The sequence below is a fragment of the Arachis hypogaea genome, chromosome 4 (genome assembly GCF_003086295.3).
Source record: "Arachis hypogaea cultivar Tifrunner chromosome 4, arahy.Tifrunner.gnm2.J5K5, whole genome shotgun sequence".
Taxonomy (NCBI): Eukaryota; Viridiplantae; Streptophyta; class Magnoliopsida; order Fabales; family Fabaceae; genus Arachis; species Arachis hypogaea.
Window position 1 is genome coordinate 20,198,073 of NC_092039.1, and position 12,688 is coordinate 20,210,760.

At 30.6% G+C, this 12,688-nt stretch overlaps 2 protein-coding genes across 5 annotated transcripts; both read right to left on the bottom strand.

Moving 5' to 3' along the window:
• Nucleotides 1-1,529: 1,529 nt before the first annotated feature.
• LOC112796462 (probable purine permease 4) lies at nt 1,530-4,402 on the bottom strand. The gene is made up of 2 exons (XM_025838920.3): nt 3,327-4,402; nt 1,530-2,157 (listed from the first exon to the last, which is right to left on the bottom strand). The coding sequence occupies exons 1-2, from the start codon at nt 4,179-4,181 to the stop codon at nt 1,789-1,791; spliced, it is 1,224 nt and encodes a 407-aa protein (XP_025694705.1). The 5' UTR covers nt 4,182-4,402; the 3' UTR covers nt 1,530-1,788.
• A 2,378-nt stretch (nt 4,403-6,780) lies between these two features.
• On the bottom strand, nt 6,781-10,708 carry LOC112796463 (uncharacterized). Of its 4 annotated transcripts, none has more exons than XR_003199212.3 (4): nt 9,947-10,708; nt 9,786-9,868; nt 9,561-9,673; nt 6,781-7,018 (listed from the first exon to the last, which is right to left on the bottom strand). XR_003199212.3 is itself a non-coding variant. In XM_025838922.3 (4 exons), exons 1-3 carry the CDS (start codon nt 10,257-10,259, stop codon nt 9,592-9,594), a joined length of 420 nt encoding a protein of 139 aa, XP_025694707.1. In that variant the 5' UTR covers nt 10,260-10,708; the 3' UTR covers nt 6,781-7,018; nt 9,561-9,591. The 4 variants fall into 4 exon arrangements, 2 of the variants coding, with proteins under 2 accessions (XP_025694707.1, XP_025694706.1); XR_003199211.3 differs by having other exon boundaries at nt 9,786-9,877; XM_025838922.3 differs by having other exon boundaries at nt 9,561-9,615.
• Between the last annotated feature and the right edge of the window lie 1,980 nt (nt 10,709-12,688).

Below are 12,688 nucleotides of genomic sequence, written 5' to 3' on the forward strand. Positions count from 1 at the left end.
TTTTATTTGTATAAAAATGAGCCTAATAAATAATTATTCTATTTAAATATAATTAAGAGTATTTATTTCTTTGTCAATGAGTTATAATTCAAATGACATAGTCTCTATATTCACCTAAATGTTGGTAAAAAAATACTTCTTTTTTATTAACTTTTTAAACATTAATTATTTATTTTACATACTATATAGAAATAAATGAATATAATATTTATTGAGTAGACACAGTTATGTAAAAAAAATTTATTGTCATAGTATTTGAACCAAAGAAAAGAAAGTATTATTTTAAGAAAAACTAACAATATATTTTTAATAATATTCTTAATACAAAATAATAAATTTTAAATATTTTTTTAAATAATATATATTAACTAAAATAATATAATTATCCTAAATAATATATTATAAATATAGTAAAATGACATATTTCAATAAAAAATTGTTAATAAAAAATTATATGAATTTTTGTTTCGCACAAAATAAAATTATTATATGTTTGTTTGCTTTTTATGTTATATATATGGTTTTTTTAATTAAATTAATATAATATAAAATCTTTTATTATTCTATTCATATTTAATGTTTTAATTTTGTTTTTCACAAAATAAAATTATATATATATATATATATATATATATATAACACAAAAATTTTTATCATTGTGTTTATATTTAATATTATAATTTTATTTCACCATAAAACAAAATTTATTTAAATTTTAATATTATATACATAAAATATATATATAACACAATTTTTTATCATTGTGTTTATATTCAATATTATAATTTTATTTCACACAAAACAAAATTTATTTAAATTTTAATATTATTTAAATTTTTTTTAGATTTAATACATGAATTTTTAACTTATTTTTTATGTATTATTTATTTTAATTCTAAAGTCTAATAATTTTTTTTACAGACATGTTGTTTTTAATATTTATATACTATTTTTTTATTTTGAATTTCAGCTTGAGACTTATAAAAAAATTCTAAAACTTGTAAAAAATTATTAACCTGATTAACAGGTTATCTTTTTAAATCCAGACCATTCAAATAAAATATAATAAATGAAGAGTTTAAATTTAATAAATTCACAAGGTGTGCAGCACTCCATACTTAGCAAGGAGCGTTTAAGAATGAGCCCATAAATTTAGTTAGATAATGTATAAAACCTTTTATTGTCTTAATAATACGTAAAACTTAAATTCATATCTTACAACAGATATTACTTTTTCAGTTTATAAATGACTAAGCAAATATATATATATATATATATATATATATATATATATATATATAAATTGTCTCTATCAAATATTTTATTTATCTACAATTATAGTTTTTAATATTTCTTTATTTTTGTCTTGACAAAAAGTAAAATACTGCAAAACAAAAATATTTTTTTATGAATAAATTTATATAATTGAGCAACAAATATGTGACACATAAAAATGTTTTATTATTTAGTCAAATTTAATTACTAATTTTTATTATTGAAGCTTGTTAAAAAGTATTTTTCCACCTTCATGTGTGAAAAATCACCATCCTATTAATGCAAGAAGGCTGACAACAACCTCATCTCCATAACCATCTGATAACAATAGACTCTTCTCTAAGCAAGCTCCATTACAGGCGATACAGTTCAAACAACAAATCTTCACCGATTGTCTCTTTTCATTTTTGTTCTATTCTTGATAATTAAACATATCAAATCATTTAATTATTTTCAACTTTACAATGCATGTGAGTTTCCACTTTTTATTAACAAAAAAAAAGTCCTTAAAATTCAACGAGTGAGGAAAGGGTTGATGATAGGAATCATCTCGTTCTCTTTGTCCTTTTCTATGGAAGAAGATGAGTGGTTATGGTGGTGGCTATTTTTGGTATAGAGGCCATAGAGATAGGAGCAGAAGCCCCAGATACAGATGGCAGTGGAGACAGCCTTAACAGCATTGAAGGAATCTCTGAAGACAAGTACTCCACCGACAACGTTCATGGACACCAACGCCGTCGTGCATATCCCTCCCGTGAGCGAGGACGTCATGTATATCATTCCCGCCATCCCCATGAAACACATCTGCCATGTCACCATGTTAGCTGTAACCGTCAACCAGTATATTCTTCCTCCTTTCTCAAACACCCTCTCGCTTTCGACCTGCACTATTCTTCGATAGTTATTAACAACAACTACATGCACTTTTGAATTGGAGAGAGTTTTTAGAAAAATATTAAAGTACAATTAGAATTTATTATTTTTGTTTATTAGTTAGTTATTAATATTTAAAAGTATATAAAACATATTATTAGATTATTAAACAAAAAAATTAAATTAAAAAAATTAAATTAATAATAAAATAATAACAAAAAATAATAAATTTTAATGGTTATCTATCATTTTTTGAGATAACAAAATTAATTTAATATTTAATTACTATGATGATATAATTTTATTAAATTTATAATTAAATTTTTATATTTTTTAATTAAATTTTTATATTATTTTTAATTTTATAATTAAATTTTGTATTATATATATAAAAAATATTTTATTAAATTTAATATTTTTAATATAAAAATAACTTAATTATAAAATTAAGAATGTCTAATAATTCAACTGAAAAATATATATGTATAAAAGTTTAATTAAAAATTTGATAAAATTATAAGAATCAACTTAATAATAAACCTTAATTTAGGACACCATCTATACATGCTATCTCTATATTTATTTTAGAAAATAAATATTGAAAGAAGAAGAAAGATACATAAATTATTTTTATTCTCTTTCGTATATAATTGTATTTAGTATAAGTTTTAGCCTTTTGGGATAAAAAATTTTGAGAAAATAACTGGAATTAAAGAGTTTATATACATATTTGTGTTTGTTATAAGTTTAATTTTTATATACAGACATCTTATTATGTATTGTTTTAAAAATAATTTAATTAAATGCATGCACATAAATTTAATTAGATAATGTGTAAAATCTTTTATTGTCTTAATAATATGTAAAATTTAAATTCATATCTTAAAATAGATATTACTTTTTCAGTTTATAAATGACTAAGTAAATATATATATAAATTGTCTCTATCAAATATTTTATTTGCCTACAATTAAAATTTTTAATATTTCTTTTTTTGTCACCACAAAAGTAAAATATAGCAAATATTCTTTTGATGAATATATATATATATATATATATATATATATATATATATATAATTGAGCAATAAAGATGTGACACATAAAATGGTTTTATTATTTGGTTAAATTTAATTACTAATTTTCATTATTGAAGCTAATCAAAAAGCATTTTTCCACCTTCATGTGTGAAAAACCACCATCGATGGACATTCCTATTGATGCAAGAAGAGTTGCGGCAACCTCCATGATGAGCTGCATCTCCATAACCATCTGGTAACAATAGACCCTTCTGTAAACAAGTTCCATTACAGGCAAGTACAGTGCAAACAACAAACCTGCACCGATTGTGCAGAAGAATCCAATGAAATACTTGTCTTTTTCCATTTTTGTTCCATTCTTCTCGTGACTAGAGTCCAAGCCCAACAGGATAGAGCTCAACGTCAATAGCACAACACAATTAACGTTAGAGAATGTGAGTTTCTGCTTCACAATGATGATTGAGAGTACAAGATTGAAGACAAGTTGGGAAGAAAGCAACAGTGAAGAGGTTGAAACGGGTAAGAAGGAGTTACCCCATGAGAATAGGAGGTTGTTGATTCCAAGCATGAACCCTATTGAGATTGATAAAGCTACCATCTTTGTGGTGAAATCGGTAAAGGGTTTTCTTTTTGTGAGGTTTAGAAAGTAAGGGAGGGTGATTGGGATCAAAAGAAGTGGGAACCCAGAAGATTGTACCCATGTTGAGACCCATCTGCTTGAACCTTTGTGGTTGAAATAGTATTTTGAAAGCAAGCTAGATGTGACTGAACCAATAAATAAGCAAACATAATTGATCACTAAAAGAGGTATGTACCTCTTGTTGTTTCCCCTCTCAGTTTGCATGATCTCCTCCTGCATTATTGTGATGTTATTGTCGTCCATTGTTGATGAAGAAGGTAGATCTAGCTGTGTTGTTATTTCTTCTTGATCATCATCAATGGAGGATTCATCATCAATAATGTCATTGTTGTTCTTGAGTGGCGGAGTAGCCATAACGTGGGATTATTGTTGTTGATAGCTAGTGATGAATTTAATTGGGTGTGAAGTGTTGGGACTTGTGAGGTGGTGAAGAGTTTTAATTTGATTTCTAGAGTGAAAGAAATATAGTGCTTTCTTGTTATTTTCTGTGGGATGGATTAAATTGTTGTAATGTTAAAATGGACATTACGATGAATTTCAAGGTTTTTCGGCTAAATATAAGTTTTGATTTGGTTGGTTGTCACCTTGTTTGAGAACCATGTGTATATCTGTGTGTCAAGTTGTTGTTTTTGCATCAAACTCTTACATGTGAAAGCGTTTACTTTGGCTAACCATGGTTTTAAAAATCCAACCTTGTATCACCACTCACCACACAGCAGAGTTAATAGTGTAATTAATAAAATGTACTAGTTAAGAAAATCATAACTTTGCTCTACAAATAAACATTTTTTAATATTATTATTAGTATTCTTTGTTAAGTTTTAATTTTTATTAATTTTTTATTTATTCTTTTTTGTTAATAGTATGGAAATTTTTATTTAAAATTTTTTTTATGTTCACTCATGTATATTATTGTATTTTTTAATAGAAATTTTAGTATTTATTGTTTATATAAATTTTTTTAATTATTTTAATTAATACATATTTTTTATAGAACCTTATTTTTTTATTTGACTTTGTATATTTTTTAGTTTTTACTATGTTTTTTTAAATTAGTATATATTTTATTTAGTATTGTTAATTTTTATAATATAAATTCCTTTAGAAAAATATAATTAAATATAAAAAAAATTCTAAAGAAAAATACTAAAAAATTATAACTAAAAGAATAATAAATTTTAACACATGAATTTAAATCTTTTTAAAGAAATTATAATAAAAAAATATTAAAATAATATAACTTTATATGATATAAATTTATATTTTTTTATAATTTTTGTCTAAATATAATTTTAAATAATGTAATTTAAACAAAATTTATTTTATTATAATCTATTTTAATATAAAATTATCAAATATAAATCACATTAATACTAATTCACTTTTTATCAAAATTAAATTTATAAAATTAATTTTATATAAACTCTGGTTTACAAATTTTAATCCAAATACACGTTAAAAAGATGCTTTATACATAGTAAAGATTTTGGTGAAATGAAAAACAAATATAATGAGAAATAATAGAAGATCAAATCAAAGCAATTTAAAGTTATTTTATATTTTATATACTATTTTAGGTAATGACATCTTATTTCAGCGAATGAAGTTGCTGGTGGCAAATACTGGTTATGCCAGCGATCAATGATGCTGCAAGCAATGATGAATTATGACACCGATTGAATATGTTGACAAAATTTGATTATCACAGCAAGAATTGTTGCGGATATAAGATGATCTTTACATGCGACTTAAGAAATTTTTGCTTTCAGCAATACTTTTTGACACAACATACCGTGACCTATCTTTGAATAAGTTTATTTATCAGTTACAACATATTTTTAATAGTGAAAGATGTGGTTGGAAAAAATGTTATTTCTAGTCATGAATATTAATGAGTGGATAATAAAGACAAATAAAATCATTTTAGATTATTATCTCTCTAAATATGATAATAGCAATTTTATAACTATTTGAATATGATAAATATATAAATACATTTTATATAAAATTATAGTTATATATAGTCATGAGAAAACAAAAACTATTTCACGTGATCTGACATGATATTTTTGAAAATTTAAAAGGTATAATTATTTTATTATTTACCTATTAGTATATAAAAATAAGATAATTACATAAAATTTTAGTAGAATATACTAACTATATGTTTATTTTAACGATATTCTAACAATAGTATGTAACACGCGCGCGCGCACATATATATATATATAAAATAGATTTTGAAATACACATATTTAGTGTGTATAGTATAATTTTTTATTTTAAAATAAAATTAAATTTTTAGATCTAACAAATAAAAAAATACAGTATAATTTAGGATAAAATGTGAAATTAAACTAAATAAAGAAAGAAATTACACAATTCTACTAAAATAAAAAATGTTATCTGAATCACCCAAAAACACCTTCTTATGTAATTTGAACGAGACCCATTCGAATTAGAAAAACCAAGAGTAATTCGAATTAGACCAATTCGAATTAGTAAGAAAGTGTAATTCGAATTTGACCAATTCGAATTATGCATGCATGTAGTTCTAGGGTAGTTCGAATAAGCTCGATTTGAATTATGCATTCATGTTGTGTTAGGGCAGTTCGAATCAGACTGATTCAAATTATGCATGGAAGAATTGAATAGTAATTCGAATAAGGCTGTTTCGAATTATATATATATATATATATATATATATATATATATAATTTGAAATTGACTGTTTTGATTATCAAGCGCCCGACGTGTATAAATATTGTGTGAACGTGAATTCTCCTCATTAGAGTGAAACACAATGGCTAGTTGTAACATCCTAACTAGAAAAGCTCACGCTTCCGGCTGCGCAACTCTGATAGCTCGGACATTACTACGACACTTATACTATTTAATATTAAAATATGAGTCTGTTTAAAACTTTAAACCGCAATAACGCTCCCAAGAATACTTTCGTTCGACAGCGTACATCCATAGATACCATATAACTTACAAAAACTCATAAAGGATACATCCATATAGATACATATATTTATAAATAATATTACAAACATTACCCAATAAAATTCCTATCCCTCTTACAGAATATATCAAGATAAAGGCGAGGGTACAATAAACCATAACTAAGACAATACAGAGCATCTCAACAACAACTAAAATAAACCCTTCGTGACTTCTGCGCACATATCCTGAAAGGGAAAAAATGTAGGGGGGTGAGAACATCATCCTCGGAAGGGTTCTCAGTAGAGGGTTTTTGAGAATTACTGTAACAGGATACGTGAAGATAACTGCACCAGTGATTAATAACCGTCTTATGCCTCTTTTCAAAAACAACACTTTTTCGATAAAAGTAAAGTTGGAAATCTTTTCTGAAAGAAGAACCGTTCAATTCTTAAAAACTCAAAAGCCTCTCAAAAAGGTTTAACCATGCTGAGCCAAGTTAGCATTTCATATTTTTCCAAACCAGAAACACCAAACCGAAACCAATTCTCGGGTCCATCTCAATTCAACCACGGCCCTAGGCCTAAACAATCCAATCCAACAACCCATCACCACAAACCAACAAAGTCTCAGTAGCAATCACAAATAGGAAGATACAAGCACAAACAAACAGTTATTGCAAGTAGAACAATTAGCAGTTAATCACATAGACAAACTAAGTACAGTATGCACACCCAAACAATGTCACATAGATGCATATGATGCATGCCTGTCCCTAGTGGCTGATGATATCATCTGTCGGCTATAGAGCCAACCCGACAAGTCCTGGTAGCTAACCATTGGACTGTCCCTCTGTCGTGTCTCCCCAACTTGAGTTATACTCAATATAAACTTGATCATAACCATGATCCATATCCATCACCCTCACTGGTGAATATTTATGGGGGTGAGCTCATCCGGGACTTTCATAGTGCCCGGCCACCCTGACGACATAGGGTCAAAAGAGCTTCAAGTCTCAACCTGGAGCACGTGGTGGCTAGCCACTGCTTTCTCCCAGGGAAACTCTTATCTCCAATAGTGAAAGTGCAACATTCACATTTATCAATGATTCAGCATATACATGCATTCAATCTCATCCATGGATCAACATCCATCTCAGCCATCCGGCTCACAGTTCAGTCCAGAACCAGCCAATATTCATATCATACACAGCCATTCTGGCTCACGGTTCAATCCAGAACCAACCAATATTTATAATCATACACAGCCATTCCGGCTTACAATAAAACAGCACTTCCACATTCAACATCATCAATTCATAAAATCGGCATTTAAGCCATAAATCACTTTTTCTCAAATCGTTTCACTTTGAAATCGAGTTTCAACTCTCTTCAGCCTTGTCTTTAGAAATCTCGTTTCTCAAATCATCTCAGGCTCATCAGCCAAATTTACTCAAGGTGAGTTCCCTTTTTAAAACAAAGCCACTCTCGGCATTCTCTTTTCAAAACTTCCGAAACCATGGCAAGTTAAGGATTTATTTCAAAGCATTCAAAATCACCCATCCAACAATGGAATTTTATAACAAAAGGTTTCCGACAGAGTTCCAAGTCTTTAGGGAAGAATAACATAACTCATTTTTCCAAATTCATTTAAAATCATTAAAACCTTGGCTTTTCAATTTGAGTAATAAAATAGTATCTAAGCCAAACCGAGTCATGAAATCAATCTCTCCTTTCAAAGCCATTTCCTTTACTTAATAAAACCGGCTTCAATTCCACGACTAAATCTGAAACGTTTCAAACTACCAAGAGAATCATTTTTCTTATGTTTAACTAGAGTTCAAAAGATACTCTGAAGCTTATTTAAAATGTCAGAATAATAAGGTTCATCAATCGAAATCCGAATCCTTTTCAAAACCACGAACAACTCTTCCAAGGGACAATCTTTATGTTTAATAGAGAAAACATAAACCCGTTTTACCTTTTAAAACAGCTTCAAAGCAAAATTCTATTTCGAATGAATCGTACCCAAAACATACTATTCTTCTTGGAAAATAAGGAGGAATCATGATTCTCTTTTCAATAATTCTTTCAAAGCGTAGCTTCATCACTTTCGTAATTGTTCTAAGTAAAGATAATAAAGAAGCCCTAAATTTACAATCCTCCAAGTAATTAGGAAAGGCATTAAACTCAAAATTTTCCAAATAACATTTCAAAAAGACTCAGATTTTATAGAAATTTCGACAGCATCTCCCCTAAAACTTGGACTTTGCCACCCGGTTCGGATCCCAACTAAACCGTTCCTCAATCCCTTTCAACAGTCCAGAATCCAAAAATCAATTCAAAATCAAGCTAAATCCAACAGTCGCCTCATTGGCATAACTCAAGGAAACCGTTTCAAAATTAAATCAATATCAACCAATTTAACTCATTTCCAAAGCTTTAAAAAGACGGCTCAATAACAAATCATTTGTCCAAAAACCAAGTCAATTAAAATAAACCAGGATGAACTCAAAAGTGCATTCGACTTTTCACAATTGAAATAATTGACTCAATTCAAACCAATCATCAATGGTTTACACTCAGATTTCAAATCTTTAAAGAGTCAACTTTAAAACATTACATTTCACAGAGCCGCACAATAATTCAGCCAAACCAATATCCATAATCATTCGAGTCAATCGAATAATACATAAGGCAATTACAATCACCAAATACACAATATCTCACATTAGTATCCATATGTAATAATTCCAATACATAAAACATAGTTTTTGGAAAGTGCCCCTACCTCAAAATTCAAATTCCATAACCCAAACGTCTCACAGAGTCCTTTCCGCCTCAACCTGAAATCAACAACCGCAACCTCAGCTTCAAGCCACATTCGCAATAACCCCAGCAACACTAGTCGCAACATACAATAATCAGGACTCGACCCCACGCTATCAGAACTCATATTCATTAACCATACTCAACAAAATACTAACGCGAGGCTTTTCAAAACATAATTTCTTACCGGTATGACAACACGATGCAGCTGTGATTTCAAACCGGCGGCAGCAACAGCTCTGGCAGCGGCCAGAAACTCCGGTGGATCAACTAGAAAAACTGTACAGCATCAAAACCATCTCGAAAACCAAAAGGCAGAAACCTCAAATGAAACCCTTACGGCCTTACCGGCAACCTTTCCGGCGACGACAGAAGTAGCCAGAAGCTTCGGCGGTGGTTCCGGTGGCTTCAAAACTCCGGCAACGGCGCTGTCAGACTCCGATGGTGTTTCAGGGCAGCTCCGGTGGCAGAAAGGTTTTCCGGCGACCATACACAGCAGACCCACAGCCACAGCAGCAACTAGAAGACCGACAACCATGGTGGCAGACTCTGACGGCACGGCAGCAAGTGTGGTGGAACCACCCACGGCGACGGGATACCCTCTCCCACAACCGTGGCAGCAGCGGCGATGGAAGGGCAGCATTGCTTCCTCGCGACTCATCCCTCTCCCTCTTCTCTGTTCGCAGCTTCAACGGCGGCAGCAAGGGACGGGTTCGACGGCGGTCCCACGCTCGGCGATGGTGGCAGGCGGCGATGGCTTCCCCGCAGTGGCTCCCTTTCGCGCATCTCCTCTCTTCCTGAGCGCGAGTTCAGCGGCGGCAAGACAGAGAGGCGCGGCGCTCTTCCCCCTCCTCGGTCAGACGATGGCGCGATGGCGGTTGGACAGCGGCGCGAAGCTTTAGCGACAGCGACGCATTGGTCACGGCTCCTCCAGCAGCGGTGGTGAGGACGATCGGCATGGTGACAGGCATCGGCGGTTGCGCCGCCCTCCTCCCCTCTCGGATTTCTCTTCCCAGCCTCCCTCCCCCTTCTTGTTTTTCTGCTTTTCTTTCTTTCAAAAAAAGGAAATCTGGTATGCGTTGCTGCTGAGGCAAGGAAGGAGGGTTGGGGTGCGGCTGCTAAGGGCTAGAGGGAATAGGGGTTTCATTTTTTTCAAAATTAGGGTTAAGGGCAATATAGTAATTTCACATAAAAATAGGGATGGTATGGTAATTGAAATCCGAATTAAATCCAACACTAATCATATATAGAAAAATACTATTTGCTCATCAATTTTACAAATTATTTTCAATGAAATGCCCAAATCTAAAAATTAGGAATAATATAATTATTTTCTCTATTTTTCCAAAATAGTAGTAGTAATATTTAAAATATTAATTATTCAATCCAAATAATATAAATCCCTTATTATTTCACAACTGCCAGCTTTATAATTTAAATATAGAAAATAATCCAATAATGATAAAATTGGATAATAATTATAATTCATCTCAAATTCAATAAATCAAAACTTGCCTTAATTATCCTTAATAAAATAATTTCTGAAATTAAGGCTATAAATAACTATGTGATTTGAGACTTGATTATAAAAAGACTTTTCAAAGATTCTGGGTCTTACATTCTACCCACCTTATAAAAATTTTCGCCCTCGAAAATTGATACAAAACGAAAAAAAATTTTCCTAACAGTTCACCCTTGAACACATTTAAGGAAGAAGCAAAAATATATCTCAACATATAAACGTATATACGGTTTTCAAATACTTGGAGGGACGTCTGCATAAAGGTAAAAAGGTAGAAGTGTGAGTGCAAAGAAAACATTACCAGGTAGGCTCAATGCAAAAAGTGACATGTGTTAAACATGTGATAGTAAGGCAAGGCATTGAAGGTTATAAAATAGGATGAGGTTATAACGACGTGCTCAACATCCGCACACTAATCTCATCTCAACCTCAAAGGTTCAACTTTCCAACTCCATCAAGCACTTTACAATCCCCATATTCGATCATAAGCCTGACAACTGCAAATCCGTTCGCAAGGAACAATACACCTACAACTCATAACGTTGTACACCTACTGTTTCAACTTCCGTATGCACATATCACGTCTTAAAGAACTAACGCATCGCGTTGCTACGTCTACAAGTCACACGTGATATCAAAACTATTCTCGAGTCTACTCAGAAGGCTATAAGGTTCTAGCAAGGAGAAACAAATGTCAAGGATAATACTAATAGATTTGAGAGAATGTATCCAATTCCAGATAAACAAGGATGCTCGAGCAATGAAGTTTGCTAGAAGTAAATCGATTGACAACTTCAAATATAATACTTCGATAAGAGGAATCCAACAAGATCAATAGGAAGAAAATCAGTGCATTAGTTTGGACAAATTCAAGCTGAGTCAAAGAAGTATGAGGGTTATAGAATAGAATATCTCAAACTCAAGACAAAGCTCAGAACTTGAAAGCACGATTAAAATACTTCTGAATACGCTGTTCACAAAAGAATAAAAAACTTGCAGAAAAATCACTTCGCAATTTAGAAGAAAAGTTAAGTAACAAACACTCTCCAAGAGAATAACAAAAGCAATAACGTGGCTTCGCTCTAATTCAACTTCATGTTAAAGTAGATTATGCAGAGTTTTAAAAACAAAATGCACACAAGTTTGGTTAAGAGCCAAAATATTTTCTCAAGTATGTTAGAAAGATAATTAGGTGCAGAACCTAACCAAAAGCAATCATAAAATTCGGAATAAAAATCAAATGCTTGTTCAAAAATTCTCAAAGTTCATATTCAAACAAGCGTTTATAAAAATTATAGCAAGGACGAAAGAGAAAATTAAACTCTATTTAGAAAAGAAGGTCCGAGGTAGAAATTTGCTCATAAATTGGTAAAGGAAATAAGTAGTGCGTTACAAACAAACAGGTTTCCACTAAACGAGGAAGCTTTTCAAAACCTCATTTAAAATAGCGCAAGCCAACTTTAAATTAACTTTGTCAAAATTGAACAATGGTTTCAATCATAACCAAGCAACAGAAAATAAATTCCGTTTAAAGCTTCTTACAAGAGAATTCAAAACTTCAAAAAGTC